The sequence below is a fragment of the Lepisosteus platostomus genome, chromosome 5 (assembly GCF_059453375.1).
Source record: "Lepisosteus platostomus isolate fLepPlt1 chromosome 5, fLepPlt1.hap1, whole genome shotgun sequence".
NCBI lineage: Eukaryota > Metazoa > Chordata > Actinopteri > Semionotiformes > Lepisosteidae > Lepisosteus > Lepisosteus platostomus.
In genome coordinates, this window is record NC_142615.1 from 56,579,214 (window position 1) to 56,601,256 (window position 22,043).

At 40.2% G+C, this 22,043-nt stretch overlaps 1 protein-coding gene and 5 non-coding genes across 6 annotated transcripts in view; 5 read left to right on the forward strand and 1 right to left on the reverse strand.

The window, feature by feature from the left end:
• LOC148669906 (uncharacterized) overlaps positions 1 to 2,440 on the forward strand; it is a 45,694-nt gene extending 43,254 nt beyond the window's left edge. The window contains exons 3-5 of the mRNA XM_088631008.1: positions 861 to 961; positions 1,043 to 1,156; positions 1,694 to 2,440. Coding sequence (XP_088487134.1) covers positions 861 to 961; positions 1,043 to 1,156; positions 1,694 to 2,155 — 677 coding nt within the window. The 3' untranslated portion in view covers positions 2,156 to 2,440. The remainder of the gene's footprint in view (positions 1 to 860; positions 962 to 1,042; positions 1,157 to 1,693) is intronic.
• Positions 2,441 to 4,816: 2,376 nt separating this feature from the next.
• Positions 4,817 to 4,888, forward strand: trnaa-cgc (transfer RNA alanine (anticodon CGC)). Its single transcript has one exon. It is a non-coding gene; the product is annotated as a tRNA-Ala (tRNA).
• A 1,754-nt stretch (positions 4,889 to 6,642) lies between these two features.
• trnai-uau (transfer RNA isoleucine (anticodon UAU)) lies at positions 6,643 to 6,736 on the forward strand. Its single transcript has 2 exons — positions 6,643 to 6,680; positions 6,701 to 6,736. It is a non-coding gene; the product is annotated as a tRNA-Ile (tRNA).
• Positions 6,737 to 8,451: 1,715 nt separating this feature from the next.
• Positions 8,452 to 8,523, forward strand: trnat-cgu (transfer RNA threonine (anticodon CGU)). Its single transcript has one exon. It is a non-coding gene; the product is annotated as a tRNA-Thr (tRNA).
• Positions 8,524 to 10,460: 1,937 nt separating this feature from the next.
• trnat-agu (transfer RNA threonine (anticodon AGU)) lies at positions 10,461 to 10,534 on the forward strand. The gene has a single exon. It is a non-coding gene; the product is annotated as a tRNA-Thr (tRNA).
• Positions 10,535 to 14,907: 4,373 nt separating this feature from the next.
• trnal-caa (transfer RNA leucine (anticodon CAA)) lies at positions 14,908 to 15,018 on the reverse strand. Its single transcript has 2 exons — positions 14,981 to 15,018; positions 14,908 to 14,953 (listed from the first exon to the last, which is right to left on the reverse strand). It is a non-coding gene; the product is annotated as a tRNA-Leu (tRNA).
• Positions 15,019 to 22,043: the final 7,025 nt, after the last annotated feature.

Genomic DNA, 22,043 nt, shown 5'->3' on the forward strand with positions numbered 1-22,043 from the left:
CGTGACGTTGTAATTGTCTCACAAAAAGCCGGATATACATACCGCTGAAATTCGTGGAGTCCTGGCCTTCGTCTACCAAGTCGAGCAGTGTTAAGTCTGTAAATAGAATATCTTCAGACTGTTGAAATTGATCGGCGTGATCCATTCTGACGAGTTAGGCGATAACGTGAGACTGTAGGAATTGGAATGCAGCTAAAACTTCGCCTGTTAAACCTCTGGTACTTATACCCAAACCGATAAACATTCTCTTCTAAGAAACACACATGGCCCCCCATAAAACCATTAATCTTAGGTATCGTTGGGGGTGCACGTACTGGTCTGTAGAAATTATTTTAAGAAACATTTTAGAAAACGTTTTAGACTGTTATAATGTTAAAATCTATATTATTAAAAATCTATATTATTTTAAGGCATACAACGGTGTCTAAATTTCATAGCTGTTAAACGTGGTGAAAATGTGTCGCGCTGTCTGTGTTTGATTCACCAACAGACCGCTAAGAATATTATCAAACAAAATGTTTTTTATTAACGCTATAAGAAAACTTATCTGTTCTTTATAGGGACGTGTTCACAAAACAAGCTTGATGTTTTGAGGTTTTATTTTTTAATAATGTTAAGAACATTTTTGCGTGAAATACATGGTGTGCTTGTAAATGAGAAAACTTAAAATTTATTTTCTGGGGAAACACAACATTTGTGTTTGCATTGTGTGTTAATACTTTAAAACTTATAAACAGATGTATGAATACTTTTCGCGCTCGATAAATCGGGGGGGTCATCACAACCAATTGAAAAATGTCTTGTGTTATGTAGGCGTGTTACACCATTGGCGCATATTCTTAAATGCTCCGGCCTGACAGGGTCGCAGTGCGTGCTTGGAGCTGTCAGACACCGCAGAGGTGCTGAGATGGCTTCTTTGTGTGAAGAAACAACGGGGTCCGCTACTCTACAAAGTCAAGAGGTAGGCGGCTAAAATATTTTTCTGATCGTACTTGTATCGGTGCTTAGCCTATGTCATTTTAATACTTGATCTTCTTTTTAGCAAAACCCAACCCCACCCTCTACACCCTGTGACAGCGGCGGGGGTGTGAGTTCAGCTGGGGTACCAGATGTTGAAGAACTGCCGGGTGCTAGCGATGATGCCACGCTACAAATGGTAAATATTAACGAAAAACCTTAGCTCACAAGCGCGTTAAATGCTCAATATTTTAGGTACAAAGCATGTCTATTTTGTTAAGCCTTCCTTTTCTTTTTCCTTTAATAGAATAAAGAGGATGTGGACGGGTCAATCTTCAGCCTACCGGCACACGTGAATGTCTCGTGTCTATGCTTGTGTGTTCGCCCAAATGTTAATAAAGCTGATGCCTATGTCCCTAATGAGCCCGATGTTATGCCCCAGGTTGTGAAAGCAGTAGTTTATTGCATCTTCAAACACTGTTTAAAGGGGGTCCTGGTTGATGACTGCCCGGCCTGTCTGATTGACCATCCCGGGCAGCGGGGTCACACATGCCTGTCTGGCAGCTACACAGATGGGTCTGAAGACGTGACGTTTGCCACTTTAGATATTTATAAGTCTCTCAGTTTAGCCCGAATTTTATCGGCTGTTCTGTACACCGCCTGGTGTCTGGGTTCGTACACCATTACAAATGACACTGAGCGGCGCATAAAACAGTTGCTAAAAAATATAATTGAGGACCGCCATCGTCCGAAGAATGAAGAATTTCGAATGTATACGTCTGAATTCTTACTAAGAGTGCTTTACACACTTCTCTCTACAAAGCTTGATATGCAAAACAAAGAGTCAAATGCTAATGTCCTTAAATTTGTTAAAGAGATAGATGTGTATGTCAAGAACTTGAGTGAAATTATTGCGGATCTGATGTTTTCAGATCAGAAAAGGAAGCCTGAGGGGTTCTACAGTGTGTATTCCAAAATACAGCGTGTTTTGCTCAGAACCTGTGGTAACACCATCCCGCTGATTACGCAGGCAAATGTTTTTGCTCTGCTAGATCGGATCGCCCAGTGTGGTTCGCATGGCTTTAGACACGGGGAGCGGAAGGGGGTTATGAATGCTTTTTCAGATGCTGCAAAGTTTCTCAGCAATGTTGGGGTGGTGGTTATGTGTAGCGAACTAATTTTCCGCACCAACATTTAATTGTTGAATGCAAACAGGAGCCGGTAATGCATGTGTGCTGCGTTGTTTCACTGTTTGAAAACCCCCTGTTGAAATAAAGCGGTTCACATTTCACATGCAAACTGGAGTCTGTAACGTGTAAAAAGTGCTGCTGCGCTGTTTCGGTGTTTGAAAACCCACTGTTGAAATAAAGCGGTTCACATTTCACATACTTGCAAACTGGAGTCTGTAACTTGTGTAAAAAGTGCGGCTGCGCTGTTTCGGTGTTTGAAAACCCCCTGTTGAAATAAAGCGGTTCACATTTCACCTGGTGTTTGTCCTGCGAGTTCTTTCCGTGAGACTTTACGCAGTCAGTGTGTGTGTGCATGATTGCACCCCTGCTGCTTTGGAGACACGGCTTGTGCAGCCGGACAACCACTGGGCCACCCGGCCGCGGCTGGCGCAGCTCACACCCCAGGATCTTGCGGCCTGCAACAGACTCCCCGCGCCGCCGTAACTACCCGATTTCCTAGGGTTATAATAGAACACACTCAACCCCGCGGCAGACATGGTCCCCTTCCAAACCAATACACACCTGCACACACCTAAAGCGAGGGATGCACTGCCTTGGGGCTTTGGGACCCTGAGGCTCCGGAACGACCGGCCGGGGGGAGGCGGGGGTTCCGACCCACACCATTGGCTCCTGAGGGGGCGGGACATGCACAAATAACAACACGCCATTGGATGGCAAGGGGCGGGACAACCAAACACCGTGGACGACCATTGGCTGGAAAAGGGGGGCGTGGTACCTGTCAAAAGTTTTACGAAAGGTGTCGCTTTATACTACTGATGTGCAGTGTGCCTTTCCTCTTGTCGTATTCAAGAGTACTCACTGTGTGAGCTCCTCACTGCGTGTTCTGTACTCTACTGTGATTTAATTTAGATGATTACGTGGAGTAGAGTGACAAGATCTACTTGAACATTTTTGGTTTGTGAAATGAAACACTAAATACACTACTGTAAATACAAGTAATGGACATTTAAAATAACCACAGTACAGCTAGAACAGTGAAAGATAAAAGACTATTTAGAATGACATTCACAATAGACTTAAGAACAGTTCAACCACCTGAATAGGGACTTGAACCCTGGGCCCTCAGATTAAAAGTTTGATGCTCTACCGACTGAGTTATCCGGGCTCTGAAAGAAAGTTGACACTGTCGGGATCCTCGCAAGTCACGTGTCTCTTGTGCGGAAGAGCAGTCATTACCCGACCCGTCTGGAATGACCACTGACAGACTTTATCCAGAAGCGACGGCACCACTCCCAGTAGAATGAGTGAGAAATATAGCATGACATGGGTAGGTAAGGGGCTCCCACAATCCATCTTTCCTCACATTACTGATTTTTCTCAATAGCATTTTGACCTTTTTTCACATTCAGATTTTTTTCACATTTAATTAAATCTTTTAATCAAAAACATTAAAAAGAAAACAAATGGAACATTTTTTGGAACAATAATTAAAAAAAACTTTCAATGCCTTGGTTGTACAATGCCATACGTGTGCACACCCTTTATAAAGGGAGTTGCAACAATGCTGAAATTTAAAGAGCATTTCTGTAGAGAAAACAGCATTTTTTCTGCCTTGATGTTAAGCTTAGGGAGTCTGTCTTTTAGAAATTATATTTCTTAACACCTTGCACAGCCTCCCGACAGACTAACAAATATTTTTTGGAGAAATTGGCTCACACGCCAGAAAACACTAACGTTTATTTACGTGAGAGTATGTAAAACTTTAACAGATGTTCATGGTGTTTCACACGGGGTGTTACCTGTTGTAGTGTTTCCAAAGATGTGTTAGCGGACCACAAATTATCTTGAAAAGATTTGGGTTTGTACTGGCTGGGATTCAAACACGACTTAATTATTTGGAAGGCACCTGTACCACCAACGCACTTCCGAGAAGCACCTGGAAATTATCACAATCCTCTCTCTCACCTACAAAGTTATGGAGACACAGACGTCCAATGAAAACTCAAGGCTCCACTCAAGGCTTTATTCACTCAAGGCTCCACTCTTTTGTTGTGATGTCATTTTAATTAATATTAGCTTTGATAAGGTGTCATTTTTGCCTCTTTAAGGTCAAGTCTGCTCCTTTCTTCCTGGTATAGAAAGAACGTGTTCCATCTTTGTTTAAAAACACCACTAAAAGTAAATTATTCAGCTCTACCGCCTGTGTGCATTGACAAGACATCTCAAAAGGACATATTAAATAAGAACACGATCCTTCCTGTTACCATTCCTGTGCCGGGGCGTTGTTTCACCCTTTTACGTTAAATCATCAGTACTGCTGTTTTTCTATGCATAGTTTAATCAAGAGCACTTAAAAGATGCAAAAAGCTTTCAAATAAAATAGAATTGAAAGACAGTCGAGTAAGGAGGTAGAAAAAAAGCACTCCCCCGTCTGGGAATCAACCACCGTCGCCCATGTAACTGGATACAAAAATAACAGATTAATTTGTGCCCAGTCTCTTGAAGCTTCGATGCGATTATTTTTCCTTCCTTATTTCTTCATTCCTATGAATTTACTCTGTAGTAGAAGAAACGCGAAACTGGGAAACTGCAGGCATTCTTCGTGAGTGGTGGATTGTGATCAGTGAGCATTTGCACATCTCTAAGTCTGTTCCATAAAATTTTTCATAGGGGATGTAGCTCAGTGGTAGAGCGCATGCTTCGCATGTATGAGGTCCCGGGTTCAATCCCTGGCATCTCCAGGTGCTTTATGTTATAGTACTCACATCGCAATCTTCTGTTGAATTAGAACTCTTTGCTCGTGTTCAGAGAGAGACAAGTTTACAAAATTAAATGCAGGCACACTCGACGTGCTGCAGAGTTGCGCTGCTGTTTTAAATGTACCTCATTTAGTTCTGTTTAATCTTAAATTATTTGAACTAATAATTTAGTTCAAATTCAGGAAATCCAGAGATTGCTTCACACTTGTCTTGGCTGTTGCAGAAAACACCTGTTGAATCTCACCCCGGATTTCCTGAGAGATTATTCAGCGAGCGAATCCTCCTTCTGAACTCCGCACTAAACTGAAAGCTTCACGAACTCCTCACTGCGTGTCCTGTACTGCTCTCGTGTAAATGTTAAGCACAGCCATAAACACACTTTGAACTTTTTCCGTTTGTTAAGGTAAATGCAAAAGAGGATGACAAGTATTGATCGTATAAAATATCCATGGCACAACTCGAGAAAGTACTGAAGGACTACACATCGACTCTTGATGATTACAAGAGATTCAAGAAACACAACCGTCCGCACCTGGGTTTGGATCCTGAACACTAGAGTTAAAAGAACATAAGTGATGGATATGACCTATAAACTCTCTTAATTGTCTTATAGTTTATGAAATAAAACAATTTCTTATACTTTCTTACTGTTGATAGACGATTTATTGAATTTTAACAAAATCACAATTACAAACGTTTTCTGTTAAACTGTTATTCACATATTCTAACGTAGATAAACGTTAGTGTCTTCCAGTGTGTGAGCCAATTTCTCCAAAAAATATTTGTTAGTCTGTCGGGAGGCTGTGCAAGGTGTTTAGAAATAGAATTTCTAAAAGACAGACTCTCTAAGCTTAACATCAAGGCAGAAAAAATGCTGTTTTCCCTACAGAAATGCTCTTTACATTTCAGCACTGTTGCAACTCCCTTTATAAAGGGTGTGCACACGTATACAACCAAGGCATTGAAAGTTTTTTTTAAATTATTGTTCCAAAAAATGTTCCATTTGTTTTCTTAATGTTGTTGATTAAAAGATTTTATTAAATGTGAAAAAAATCTGAATGTGAAAAAAGGTCAAAATGCTATTGAAAAAAATCAGTAATGTGAGGAAAGATGGATTGTGGGAGCCCCTTACCTCCCCATGTCATGCTGTATTTCTCAGTCATTCTACTGTGAGTGGTGCCGTCGCTTCTGGATAAAGTCTGTCAGTGGTCATTCCAGACGGGTCAGGTATGACTGCTCTTCGGCACAAGAAGAGATATAACATCAGAGCAGCACCATTTAAGGTGGAACGAAAAACGCGAATAAGAAGCCAACTTTAGCCTCGTAGCAGACCCTGGGAGGCACGCTCAAAATAATCATCTTTCCCAGTACTTAAGAGTCATATTTAGATCGCTTTACTGCAATTTTATTTGATTGATGGGAGATGTGAAGCCATCGACCCTGTACTGCGCTTCACATTGTAATTGAAGCCATTTCTCATGCTTCTCTCAGTGTCGGGGCTGCAATTGCGTGTAAAGGAGGCGACTTGAAAATGTCGCTACAAAAAAGTTAATTTACTTGTCCGACCACCTCCCTCCGTCCCCCTTTGCTGTTAGCACAATTCTTTCAGTTTCTTTTCTTGTATTTTCCTTGATATTTTACTGTTGCTTTTCCCCATGAGGAGATGGATCCACAACCGAAACTGTTTTCACCCTGTTTGTGCAACTTCAGTCTGTATGAGGAGCGCATTTTGCACAGCTCCAGTGGCGCAATCGGTCAGCGCGCGGTACTTATACAGCAGTGCACAGCGGAGTCATGCCGAGATTGTGAGTTCAAGCCTCACCTGGAGCAGTGTCTTTAGCTACTGAAAGCAACTGTCGAGTTTAGATACTCTTAGGTATCTGATGGAGATAAATTAACATCAAACGAACAAGTAAAGGTAAAGGTTTACTTCGAGTCACAATCAAAGAAGGCTCCACAGCTGAAACATTGTGTTTCCTTCTCTTTTCAGCATGGAATAAACCTATACTTTTTCCTTTGAAGCCCACCCATGCTGACGCAGCTCCCTACTTAAAGTACCATCAGCTGTGTACCTCCAGTTGACCTGTACACAAATATATGAGAGAGGTCTACTGAGACGAGAGGAGCACTGGACTTGATAAAGCTCTTGCATTAGATTATGTTTTTGTTGTTCCCCAGATTTGTTTTTAAATGTTCTTTTTCTTTTTAAGTTGTTGCATTTGGTTGTTTTTTTATAGTTGTTAGACAACTACAGGGATTTACCGAGGTTCCCGGAAGACTTCTCGTTTTGTGTTTGTTGTGTTTTCGGGTTACAACTATTTTTTTTTTCTGTTAATAGGACCCCACGCATTACTATGGGACTAGTTAATTTTAGTTCTTACATTGTACCTGAAATGACCTCAATAACTACTACTCTGTTTCCCTTTTTTTAAAAAAAAGGCAAAACTGATGTTTTGTTTCTCCTTGTTGCTGATTGGTAGCTACAACGGGTGAGTTGAAACAAACTTGGCCTCTGAAATTTTTCAGCAGCTCTGTACTGAACCTGTTCTCAATTGCAACAAACCTAAACTAACAGCTGCTGCCCATTAGATGTTACTGAAGTAGCAGACTAAGCGGAACAATAGATTACATTGGAACTGTCCTGAGTGTAGTGGAATAATATCGTCATTAAGTAATGAACTGATGCACCACTTGTTTGAAAATTATTTTTATATTTAACTAAAATTGCTTTCCAGACACTACAATTATTCACAAGGAATTTTATCAATACATATTTTATTAATAAAAGCGTGATATCTTAATAATAAAGTTTAATGTTATCTTTAACATTAGTACTTTAGTAGCTGTATTATGCTTTTGGGAATTTCCAGGTGTCCTGGTGGAGAGAACTGAAATTAAGGAAATACATAATTAAAGGGGTGTAAGTGGATCTACAGAAGCTCAGGATGCCGTGAGGCGTGCTACATTACTGCACTGTATCGGGGTTCCCGTGCAGCGGATTTTCGCCAACCTCCCTGGAGAAAAAGGTACATATGAACAGACTGTAGCTGCCTTAGACGCTTACTTTACACCGCGGAGAAATGTGGTTTTGGAACGGCATAAATTTAGGCAGAGAACTTAGTCTCAGGACGAATCTGTTGTTGCTTTTTTGACTGCACTAAGAGAACTGGCTAAATCTTGTGACTTTGGAGTATTGGAAACTGACATGTTAAGATATCAACTTGTGGAAAAATGTGCACATAAGAGACTATAAATTGCTGCAGGAGGAAGGGCTGACTTTAGAAAAGCTCTTACAATCGCTAGAATTCATGAAGCAGCTCAAGCAGAATCAAGAATGCTTTCTGACCACAGTGACACTGAACGGGGCGCTCGCTCAAAGTTTACAAACAAAAGCCGAGCAGCAGGACGCAGTCATGCTAGAGAAATAGAAGAACAACGAAGTTTAAGGACAAGTATCCCTTTTATTGTTGTTGCTGCATCCAGGCGATGTAAACCAGATTCAGAAAAAAATAATTTGAACAACATTATTCCCACATTTACTCGAAGGCGTGGTGGCTGAGTGGTAAGGCGTCGGTCTCGTAAACCGACGAGCGTGGGTTCGAACCCCACCCGTGCCTGTTTCATTTGTCACTGCTTTCCTTTAGTTTCAAAGTCTAAAACTAAAGTCAAAAACTCGCAATGTAGGGGTCTCAATAGTAAGAGGACATAACTGTCGCCAGTGATTAGTATTCTTGCATATCCTGCTTTGTTTTTTAGTCGACAAAGCTTGTCTCTCTTCACACCCATCTTCCAAATGATCGCATCAGCATTGGGAAGGAACGTGCACTTGGTACAGCCCCCCACTCCATGGTCTGATCACAAACGGATCGGGTGAGCTGTCAGTCCAGGTTGGAAGTAACGTTCGAAAGCACTAAAAATCTGGCTTAGGAACGAAAAGACCGTGTTTTTTTAAACGAGTAAACGATAAAATAATATACTGCCTGCAAGACTTGTCAAGTTCAAGTCCAAGTTTATAGTCATTATACTCATACACAGGTATATGGTATAACGAAATGCTATTTACTGTAGCTAGCTCTCGGACATAAGTAGTACAAAGAAAAAAACACAACAACAATACAATTGTATAACAAAAGACAGACAGAAACAACAGCCAATGTGCAAAAAACAACAACAGGCAGTGTACAAAACAACAAAAAGGTAACAGGTTATGTGCAAAAACATGCATCAAAAGAATGAAATAAAGGGATAGAAATGATGGGGAGTGAGCTTTTGACATGTATGGTAGAGGTAGATTTTCAATGTGTGTTTGGGTTTTTGGTAAGAAAGAAGGCACCGTGAGGTTCAGATCATAGGTGAGAGGTGAGGAGAGAGTGAGAGAGGCTGGGAGTTTAATAGTTTGATAGTGTGGGGGTTAAAACTGTCTCTGAGTCTGGTGGTCCGGGCCCGAATGCTCCGGTACCGTTTTCCATGTCATGCTAAACGCCACAAATTGTGTTTGTCCAGTCGTATCAATCGTTCTAAAGTTACAGAAAATCGGATGCGACTGGTGCAATGATTGCACACATATCTTTAGAACAGTCGAGCGGTTTAAAACAGCAAATTCACAGCTTTGTGTCTTTTAAGCTTTGTGTTTCGCTCTCCAAATAGAGGCACGGGTTTAAATCCCACTTCTGACAGTCAGGCGTTTTACCCTGTCTTTTTTACCTGCCTTTACACTGTTTCAGTCTTGTTGTGCTCACTGAGAATCACAGTACGAGGAAAACGGAGAAACTGCTTAGCAAAAACATAACGGACAGAAAAAAGCTTCGTAAACACGTGAATGTGATTAGCAGCAGTAAGGTATGCATTCAAATGTTTAAGGCAGATTTCTAAAAGCAGCAGAAGAAAGGTGCAGCCTTTGTGAGAATTCGTGGGTTTTTATGCTGCTTGGACTTCTTTCAAGCCTATGAGGTGACCCCCGTTTTATTTTCATTTTCAAACTTCAGAACCGAATAACGAAAATGTTTCATGTGTGACAGCATTCCGTTGCAAATACCGTTTCCACGATGTATTCAGCGACGGGAATGAAATGTTTTAGTGCTGGCTCAAATGCGAGGAATTTCAGAAAAACCTGGAAAAGCAACGCTTGCAGTAAATGACATATCTAAAGCGTGTAGTCAGCATGAGCAGAACAACGCAATGCTCTGTAAAAACGATCTGAAACCGCAATTACTCTTTTATCTCAGGCAGTTCATTCCGATACGATGTTTCCGCAGACTAAATGAAATGCCGAACTCCAAGCATCTTGTTGCCATTATTGTACTCCTGCTGAAAGAAGAAAGAAAGAAAGGTGTCGTAAATGAACTTTGTCGCCCGTGGGAGATGTCAAGCGCATTGGACATGAAAAGTGCCGGATAAGACCCATTTCTATACGTTTCTCTTAGTGTCGGGGCTCCTATTGAATCCTATTGAATCTAAAGGAGGCAACGTGCTCAGCCAGCCGACTCAGCGCTTACTGAACGCAGGTGTCTCAGAGCGGTGTGTCCAAGTCGCAGTAAAAGAGGGGTATTCTGCCGGCGCCGTGGCTTAGTTGGTTAAAGCGCCTGTCTAGTAAACAGGAGATTCTGGGTTCAAATCCTAGCGGTGCCTTTCTTCCTGTCTTCTCGCACCGTTTATTGTTATAGAGAACATGCTTCTGCATTACCTCAGTCAATATCACCGGGAATGTGAATAGAAATGTAAACATCAATATTTCTGCTCTCTCCTGAGAAACACAAGTATAGAGTCAAAACACAATAAATAATGCTAAAAAATTATTCAGTTAACACCCAGATGTGACAAAACACATTTAAGACTTACATCCCCTTTAAATATGTATTTCCTTAATATCAGTTCTCTTCCCTCCCCAGGACACCTGCAAATTCACTAGAGCATATTAAAAGCTGTGTGTAAGTCTTACATGTGTTCTGTCACATCTGGGTGTTAAATTAATAGATGTGTTGTGTTATTTAATATGATTTGACTCCATGCTTGTGTTTCTCGGGAGACAGCAGAAATATTGGGGATTTGCGGCTACAGAAAATAATGTGAACTTTACAGGCAAAAGTAAGGTTAAGTTAAAGAAACAAAAACGTATTGTCACCTTTTTCAACGTGATTTTTTAAGACATTTGTTCGGAATAGTATATCTTCTCGTGTCTGTGGCTGTTATCCTACAATAACGGTGGTGAAATAGCAGGAATGTGCGGAAAGAATCGGAGATTGAACAGAAGACTCATCCAGTCGATAGTAAGGTTGTGTAGGACCGCACACCCTACGATGTCAGTGTTGAGTAGTGAGGTTTAAAAGCTTCTTCACGAACCAGGAAGGAGTACAAACCTAAAGTCTTCTGATCCGTAATCAGACACGTTATCCATTGCGCCATTGGCGTTTGTATTGCATTCAAAGCCGCTACTATTCATGTGTCTTGTATGTGTGTCTAGTTACTACGTCTTTCATTATGCCTGGTTTAAAATAATGTATCTTTAAAACAGACAAAGGGTTTATGAGTCTCCCTGAAATTCACACACGAAGAATAAAAAATATCGCGTTTAAAAAGAATACAGAGATGCCGGCGATAGAAAACGGAGCGTCTTAAGTGCGCGCTATCACTGAACTAAACTCCCGATCGATAAGTTTGTCGGCGGCTTTTTAATTGTGTTAGGAAGAGCAAACAGTCCACAGTGTACATTTTAAAGGTCTAAGCAAAACAATCAGACGTGAGGATTAGGATTAGGATCCAGAACAGGAGCCTTTACTTCTTTATATACTGAGCTTTCGGGTGAACGTCAAAGTGAAAGACAAATTCGCAATTTTCACTTTTTGATTAAGGAACAAGAAAACACCATCCTTCGAGCTGGATTCAAACCAGGGACATAAGAAATGCCCACTGTTTTTGTCTATAGTCTTAAGATCTAGCAATTGAGCTATCGAGAGGTCGGAAAGTAAACGCTTTTTCACACGTGTAGCCCAATGTAGTGTAGTGTTCCTCTATTTATATCCCAGTTCGACGTCAAAATACTCACTCCCATAGTCTCGTTCAGAAGAAGAAATGGACCAGGCTTCCACTGTATAAACGTCCAGAGTTCTTATAAAACGTTTGAAGGGACATCAGTGCAGGCTGAAATTGGCCCGTTTTCTAGTGGGATCAGGATCATATAAAACCTTTCTTTTGGATTGAGAAGAGGATCATGGAGACACTCAAAATATCCCTGTCTTTGCTTCTTTCAAGGATGAATGGAGTATTTAGCTGCAAGCATCGGTTTAAATCAAAACTCTCTGCTACTGCAGTTGCTTGTTTGAGAGTTTCTTCAAATCTTTCAACTGAACGTTGATATCAAGAGATATTGACGGTAATATCATAGGGACTTTGGTTTTCTTTTGATCGAAAATTGTATTAAAATACAAGCCTCTTTCACAGTTGTATACAGTAATACTTTCCCTTGCATCCTAAAATTTCTAAATACCACAAAGTTACAACATATGGAATAGCATTTATTTTAAAATGTATTTTAAAATTTGCATTTATTTAGAGCTATATTTAGAGCTTAGTAAAGATAGCATTGCTAATATTGATGGAGTAGAAATGTAAGATGAATTGATAGCTTTTTCTGAACTAAAAAAGTCCTACAACGCCTCCTGTAACAGTAGCGAGAGAACAAAGGTTTGAGGGTGGGTACCCACCTGTATAAGAATAGTATTCTGCCAGTGCTGTGGTAAAGCTGGTTAAAAGACTTGTTTCATAAAGAGGAAATCCTGGATCCGATTTCCAGCGGTACCTTTTTTTTTCCTGTCTTGTTTTACAGAACATGTAATTTGGGACACTCAAAGAGTTCTTGATTTGGTTTAATGCGTTTATTCATTTCCTTTGCAGAACAACTTGTTTTTTTTTTTAATCATACAGCTTGCGAAAGATGAAATGCGAGCGAATTTTTTTGTTCACCAAAAGTATGTAAATGAAAAAAAGCGTAAGGTATAAGCATTTCTGTGGTGCAATCGGTTAGCGTTTTCGGCTATTAATCCCCAGGTGGGTTTTTTGATCCCACCCAGGGACGCACTTCTTCCTATAGTAAACATCATCACCGCAAAAATTTAATTGTTCCGCAAAACCTGAACTATTTTGATATTTGCAGTAGTAAACAATTGAGTACCAGAGTCAACATTACCGGGAATTTCCAATAATTACCGACATTGGCAACTTGCAAACAGTTAGTATTCACCCATAGAATTATATGTTCCAGTGAGTGAGGGAGAATTCACTTATGCTCCCGTTGCATCTTCAGCTAAAGTAATTTAAAAAACATTGCAAAATTGTTCGAGAACTTGTCAAGCAAAAACAACAGATCGCCGGAGTTCTATTTTAATATTTTCGTATATTTACCTTAATTTGAATATAAATGTTAACATAAACGCTGTTCAATATAATGTAATGTTGTTGTACTTTTAAAATATTTTAGCTGAGGGTGAGAGGGGGGATATTACGCCTTGCCAAACATCTAAAATAACTGTAAAAGGGGATGGCATTTTAATAAAACTGGCAATCAAAAGAAAGTTACAATTTGTATGGTATTATACTCAATATCCCTCGATATTGAAGGTCAGATGAGGAATTTGAAGAAATTATCAAAGAAACAACGGCAATAGCAGAGGGTGTTGATTTTGAACCAGTGTTTGCACCTCAATAATCCATCAATCTTCGCTTGACAGGCTTCCTCAAGATATTCGGTGTTCTATACAAAAAATCGACTATTAAGCGCAAATGTGACAAGAGGCAAAGACTGCGGTAGAGGAGGAATAAACTCCACACGATGACTGTATGTATACGTCTGTCTAATATTCGGCCCCTGCAGGGGCATCATATTCGCTGAACAGCGTGTGTACGGGCTTATAATTCAAGAATATCAATGGTCAGTCGCTTACAACGGGTGTTTGTGTTTGTATTATTTAGAGAATTGAAAAAACATTTTCTAAACTACAGCTCGAATGAAATTTAAAAAAGTTTATTTGTCTCTTTGCTGTAACAACTGTGCCAAAACTATTCAGATACATCAAAATAGCATCAGAATGTAACTAGATTTTATTGGATTTTAGGAAATGTATTTTTGCGCATTTCTCTATACGATCAGAATACCTTCCTGTTTTCACCGTGTTTATTGTTTCTGCCTATGATCTCGGAAAGAAAGACCCAGTATCTGTTCACCGAAATATTCCAGGAGTTTGATATGGTTTGAGAGGAGTGTATGAAGGTAATGAAGGAGGGAGGACACGCGTATTCCGCACGGGGAGCGCAGAGCAATGAGCCGCGCCTGCAGCTCTCCGAGTCTTTTCTTATACAACCCCCCGGAGTCCGGACACAGTGTCTCCAGCCAGTGTTGAAGGTTTACAGTTCAGAAAACGGCTGTCTCGAGCAGAAACTGATCTTCCTGCTTTAGTTAAGGTTTGGTTATTGTGGGGGTTTAGCGCTTGTATCTCTCTTCTCTTACTAAACACTATCTACTGTAAAGTATATAAATAGAAGCAAAAATGCAGTTAAAATACTTCAGTAAGGCCGAGCAGATAGGAAAGTTTAATAAAAATGTTCTATGATCTATGTTCTAGTTGCCCATATTTTTTAAACTCTCTGTTCGAGCTCTGATTTAATCCTCTCGGCTCCTGCCGCTGTCACCGGGAGAGTGGCTGCATTCCGTAGGGCTACAGGCTGATTTCACAATGCCACATTTAATGAAATACAGGGGAAACCGCAAGGAAAACAATATGTTTTAATACATCTTCTTCTTGACCGTAAATCTTTACTCGATTACAGGCACCCCAAACAGTTCTTAAGGGAGAAATCGAAGCCTATTTGACTTTCTGCTAATCACATTGAAGTGTTCACGAAGCATTTCCCTGCCCATCATGTGCCCGCAAGCCGGTTTCTCCGTTTTCCTCTTTCTGTCGTTGTCAGCGAGCACAAGAAGACAGGAAAAATGCAAGAGAGGGAAAAGCTGTCAGGAGTGGGATTTGAACCCACGCCTCTATGCAGAGACCAGAACACACAAGCAATGGAAAGACAGGAGTCCTTGAGTCTGGCACCTTAGACCACTCGGCCATCCTGACGAGGTACGTCAGATGGTGTGATAAAAGCACCAGTAGTTCACAAAACTGAGAAATGCTTTGCTGGAGAAGCGCCACGTTGCCTAATGTTGCCTAAACGGATCGCGGAAATCAAATATTCGGATCGATTTAGAGTGTGCTTTACAGCCTTTGTGTAATATTTTAAATTGTTTTAAAAAAGTGTGTACTGTGTACTACGTTTAGGACTAGTTAGTGTGGTAGAATATGGAGATCATCTCCAGCTCTGAGCTCAACTGCAACAACAAGTCGTGCTGAACAAAGTCAGAGTTCAGCTGAACCTTTGCTCAGTGTGGTGCTCAGGACTCAGGAGTATTGTTGTGGTTCTAATTAGCACGAACTGCAGGGGCTCTGAATCAGAACATTTCAATTTATTTGTTCAGTAAGTTAAAATGCAGGACATGTTAAAATCAGATTATCACTGTGTCTCTGTCCCGTTTGTATATAACCGAATGTTTAAAAGATACCAGTAAGGACACACAACTACTAATGCGGTACTTATTGGAAATAGTCCCAAAACAAGTACGTCCGGCAGCTGGTAGACCCCTGTAATAATTTTGCAGTGACACTTTGAAGATTTACGCTCTATTTAAATATTAATTTACTAAATTTCAGTTCTCTTTTCTCACACTCCCTGGCATAACTGAACTCTCACTCTCGCATACTAAAGGCTTTACATTCATAAGCTGTGATACAGATTCTAATAAAGACAGAATGAAACTGTTTGTTTTGTGTCTCATGGTGATCCTCTTCTCGATCCAAATGAAATGTTTAATATGATCCCTCGAGAAAGAAAAGGAGTCAATTTCCGCCTGGAATGATTGATGCTCCATCAAACATTTTGTAATATCTCCGGAAGTTTATACAGTAGAATCCTGGTTTGTGGCTTAAATTCAAGGTAAACAAGACTAAGGAAACGAGTTGGAAACGATGTCGATCTGGGATTTAAATCCTCCGGAACATTTCACTACATTGGACAGTATGTGCCAGAGAGCATCTCCTGACATCTGTTGGTAGCTCAGTTGGTAGAGCTGAGGACTGTAGTGGAAACAAGAGGGAATGCTTAGGTTGCTGGTTTGACACCGGTTCGAAGGAAGGTGCCCTTTGTGTATTTCATTCAAACAGTTAAAATAGCTGGTCTTTTTTCACTCAGACTTTGATCACAAGCTCAATAAAAGACGAAGCAGAGGCTCTTGTTCTGAATTCAGCTCACGTCTGATTGTCTTGTTTTGGGCAAGATCTGATCTTTGAATTCAGGGAATACTGTCTGCTTTGTACAGTAATTCAAAAGTAGATACAAATATCACTTTTTTATTGTAGATATAAAGGTGTTCTCTGTTTTCAAAGGATAGGTACTTAATTGGCTTTATGATTTGGTTTTGATTTTGTATCGTTGTATTATTAAGTTTGTGCTTTTTGTGTTTTTAACATATTGTGAACTTATTTTTGAAACAAATGCTTACAAAAGCAGACATGGCACACATCTGTTTATACCAGCGGTGAATTGTATATTTTTATTAAGTAGAAGCTACTGCGCACTTCTGGGAGTATAACAGGTTCGATATAAAGTGGCAAAAATATAAAAGGGGAAAATACCCCAGACTGGGCGTAAAGGCCTCGTTGTGACTGTTGTTTTATTGTTGAATACGGCATACTGTGCACGAAATGTTGCAGAAACACAATCTGATAGTTAAATAATTAGTATGAGGCCCCGGATCCAAATATTAAGTGCTGATTTTTTTAAGTGATATCTTCCCTTCCTCTGGTAGAAGTAACACGATGTGAGCAATTGGTTTTTGTTCTTTTTTTTTCACGTTGCAATCCAAAAAGCTTCAGATGCACAGTCTGACAGCAACCAAACCAGAATGGATTCTGCTGGGAGCCGGACTGAGCTCATTCTTGCTCCCTGTGCTGAAAACAGAATTAGCTCTTCCTCGAACATCGTCTACAGCTGCTGGATGGTGCTCTACGTCCTGCTGCTCCAGCAATTATTTGGACGAAAGACAGATCACTTGCGCGCTTTTAACCTTCTCGCAGCTACAGGCGAGACTGAAGCTGGCGATATAAAGGCACGCGCTGGTACACCTTCTCTAACTTTCACAATCGCAATAAACATTTTTTTAAGACCTTTGAAAAACTAGATATAGATAAAACTAGATAAAAAACATGAGCTTTATCGGTTTTTACATTAATCGATTTTGAATCAAATTTGATCTTTTTACATTGCATTTTACTTTGAAATGTAGCATGCATACCTAATCCACCAACGGACAGAGCAATATTTAACGTTGCCTTCAAGAGCTTCCAACGTGTGATGGATTTGTATGGGTGTCTGTATGATACCACTACAGCACTGGCGCAGGTGCAAAATTCACTTTCACAAGACTTTTTCAGTGTCTTCTCTCTCAAATGGACCGAAGCACAGGAGCCAATATTCGGGAAAACGACAGGTGTTTAAACAGAGGATGTCCCAATGTCTGGGACAATGCATTGTGATTTTGTATAAACGCAAATGGTTTCTCATTTAAAAGCCAACATCATTCTTTGTATCCCTGGCGCTAATACGCTACCATACATGCGAGCTGTTGTGTGAAAGAAAATTCATATGTGCGTAGGAAGGCAGAATAAAATCCAGAACTGTGTTGGTGACATTGATAAACAGGGCTCATGTTCACAACAAAACTTTACTGTATAAAAAGTTAAAATTCGTAAATATATAATTTTTAATTATGCAAGGTGTCTGTTAAACCATTCATGAAGGATTTTTAGACAGAAAAACACACCATTATATGAGAAAATATATTTACTATATCTGCATTTAACTCACTTTTTAACAATTTCAATTTCAAGGCCGATATAAATTGTTGCCCTGCTTTTTTGTCATAAATACACAAGCTTGTTATGTCTTGTGTCAGAAATAAACTGCATGAAATTTGCTAAAGCAACAAAAAGTAAGCGCCACAAAGAAGACAGACATTTGCATTAATAGTGCAATGTTATCTCAAGCCTTTAAAATTACTTTAAATGCAATTTGTTTTTCTCTGTGGCTCTAAGGTTTTGTCATTTACTGTAGTTATTCAGGAGAACATTATGTTAATCGTATAGATGAAACGTTTAATATATTCAGGTGGGTAGCTAAGTCAGCATGCGTATCTGCAAAGGAACAAGTAATATTGTAGGTTTATTCCATGCTGAAAAGAGAAGAGAGAAAACAAACCTGAAGAAGGTTTCACAGCTGAAACGTTGTGTTTTCTCTCTTCTCTTTTCAGCATGGAATAAACCTATTACTTGTTCCTTTAATATATTGTTCGGTTTGACTCAAAATGCTTTACTACTACAAGAGAGAATTATAGTATGGAGGATGAGACAAATTTATGATTTCTTGGAAGATGTTTTTTCTTTGCATTCGAAATGAATCGAAACTTTAGCGTGACACACAAACCCTTTGTCTTTTTTAAAGATATAATATTTTTAAACAGACATTATAGAAAACGTTTTTTTTTACTAAGCAATTTTGGCCGGGGGCGATGTATTACTAGTAGTGGCGCTGAGGTCACTATGGTGCAGTTGAGCACCGTAAGATTAGGGCCAGTGACGTAATGTATAACGCATCTGACTTCGAAACAGAAGATTGTAGGTTTGACTCCTGCCTGGCTCATGTTGCTTTTTTAACACGGTACTGTCTGAAGATCAGCTCCTGCTCTGAGCTCAATAGCAATGCAAAACTGTGCGTAAAAAAGCTGGTGAGCAGCTGAACTTGTGCTCAGTAGTCAGTACGGTGCTGAGGGTTCAGTACTGGCGTTGTTCTAATTAGCACGAACTGCAATGGCTCTGAATCTGACCATTTCTATGGAAGCCCATTTCCGCCAGGGAGTAAAAATAAAAACGCGCTATGGTATCTCAGAATTCCGACTAAGTAACCGAGAATTGCGACTTAAAAACTCAGAACTTTCCGACTTTATATATCACATTTGGGACTTCGAAATAACCCATATTTCATTGTCTGTCCTTTTGTTATTGTAACGGATTCGGGTTCCAGGGCTTGTGCCCTCACCGCTCCCACCCTAGTTCGTGCCTCACTGCATTGGCTCGAACCCAGGCCTTGCCAGCTGAGCTAAAGAAGAGTTTTTTTTTAAAGTAAAAAAGAACATACAATGGAAATATTTAAAAAGTTTCAGCTTTTATAATTGTGAATTCTCCTGGATGTGAAGTGTCTATTTATGTATCTTATTTCATATTGTCTTCGTTTTTGTATTTCTGTTGTTTAAATAAAAAAAAAAATAAAAGCCCACCGTCCACTATTCCATCCGTGTACTATGGAAGCCTCACTACAGGAAATGGGATTCCATAAAAATTAGTGTAATTAATTTGATTTTTATCAGGTCACTGTACAAGACAAGTCTTCAGGCTTATAGATCCTATGATCTTGTACGATTCATCAATATAGTGTAACAGAATGGCCAACATACAATTTGTAGTTCAGGTGGGTAGCTGCGTCAGCATGCGTAGGCTGCAAAGGAACAAGTAATAGGTTTATTCCATGCTGAAAAAAGGAAGAAAGAAAATATGTTTTGGCGGAAACGTACCAGTAAACTTTACATTAACAATACCAGCCAACAATACATTATCATTTCACACCGGTTCTACAGGAATCTACAGCAGAGCCCTAAGTTGACTCCCAGAGTCCCACTGAGCCCATAGAATTCCACATCACCCATCACTCCTGCACACAGTCCGCTGAGAGCGCCTGTCCATAAACTACTGGATTGAGAATGGGATCAAATAATTCCCCATTTTCTTAATTCTACATCAAAGGACTGTTAAAGGTCTATTCGAAGGCATCGATTCGTATTCTTAAACCAAATGAACGACTGGAATAAGTTAATATTACTTATAAATAGTCGTGCTACAATACTCCAGTTGAAGGCACGCTTCTAGCTTTGTGGTACTCTGGTGCGTCACAAATTTATGTTTGAATTTCTGTGGATGAACTACTATACAGTAGGTGTACCCTCGCTCACTTTCTTTAGCGACAGTCGTTGCTCTTCATCTGAGTGATGTATTTGCCTGTTTTTCAGTTCACTTCCCTGCAAGGAATATTTACCTCAGAGCTCTCTTTCACAGACTGCAGGCACTATGTTTGTTAACAGGTGTTATAGTGATGACATCTTTCTGTATGATCAGGACAGGAGCTGCAAGTCCACTGTGTTGTGGCTGCAGTACAATTTTAGCTTATTATTATAATACTTTTTAACAGCGACAGATTCCTAAGATCACGAGGTGTTTATGATATTATTTCAGTATTTAGATGCTACTACATTCGGAACTGTCCCATAGGATTCAGTGTTCCATCAGTTTGGCACTAAACTGCTTAGTCTATTGCAGGAATTGTACTTAGTCCTGTCCTGTAGTGTCCTCTAGAGAGCAGCAGCTGTTTCCTTGGGCTCATTGCAATTGGGAACATTGTGATTACTGAGCAGGGGACTAAAGTCAGCAGACGAGCGAGTTGCAAATCGGTATTAATCTGGCGTACAGAGCTGCATGCTAATCTCTGGATCATCTCCAGTTAATGCGATGCTGTTCTTACCTTGCAATTGACCCAATCTGACTACTGGCACCAACAACCCTGTTATTACAAATAAACTTCTTGTGTACCTACCGTGATACATAAGTTTGGTGGAGAGGTTTGGCAGCCCATATTCAGTCAAAGGTGTGTGTGCAGATCACTGTGATATACAGGCATCAACAAACTGACATACAATATTAAATGTTTAACTGATAAAACCCAAATAAACCAAACCTGTATAAATTAGTGGTGGAAAGGTCTCTGAGCCTTTGGTAAGAACGATGGGTATATAACCCATTGTCCTCAAAATTTGGAAATGAATCCTTGAGCACTGCTGTTGTACCAACGGTCCTCAAAAGTGCTGCCATTACCCCCGTCCCATAAAAGCCTAACATTACCCTTTCTTGCATAAACTGTAGAACTTGCCTTCACATTTCAGTTGCAGTTTAATCTATTATCACCCTACTCCACACTTCATAACCTTCACTCTTCTAATTCTGGTCTCCTGTCCCCCAAGCCAGTCTACACTGTATGGGTGACAGGGCATTCTGCTGTTATGCCCCCAAGCTCTGGAACTCTCTCCCCAAGGATACCAGAGTCACCTTCCCTAAACTCCTTCAAATTCAGACTCAACACCTTCTTCTGTAGAAGAGCCTTTACTGAACTGGTTCCATTCTTTACCCCTCTGCTCCTACTTTCCTTAGTACCACCATCCATGGTCTCCTCTGTCTATTGGAATTGTTTTATCCTGTGTGTTCTTATTGTAATTATTTCAAGTGCTTTGCGAAGCCACCTTTGGTACCATTATATAAAATAGTTTAGCCTAAAACCTTGAAGCTTTAATAGGGCATTGCAGTAGGGCTAAAAATTAACAGTGTTAGTGGGCCAGCAGGATTTGTGCAAATTATAGGTAGTCACAAAGGGAGACCAGGATTCACTTGAAATCCATGACATGGGACACTGAAACAGGGGAGAGGCTTTGTGTAGTAAGCGTTCAGTCTCACTCTACACAGTCTGTATTGCTGGTAGAGGTGGTTGTGAACACATGTCTTGCCAGTCAAGTACTGGGATCTCCAGTCTCAATCCTAATACTTCCCGTGACTGTCCAATACTGCGAAACCAACACCCATAAGACAAGACCTCCAAGATTCTAACTGTACCATTATTCACTGATGTTTGTGCACCAGTATTGTTCTTCTGCTAAGGAAGGGAAGGCCTACTTTACACCAAGCCCCTGTTGACAATTCCTTCCTTGTGTTTCTTTTAGTCAGTTTGTGCAGCCTAGAATGTGACACCAGATCTCACTCTTACTGGGCACAACAGTAGCAACTCACACTCCATAAGCACTACCCCTCTTGGAAACGGGAGGATTTCCAGTATATTGAACACCTCCGTCTCTCCCACAGTAAAAAAAAAAAAAAAAAAAGTCACAAAGCCCTGCCCA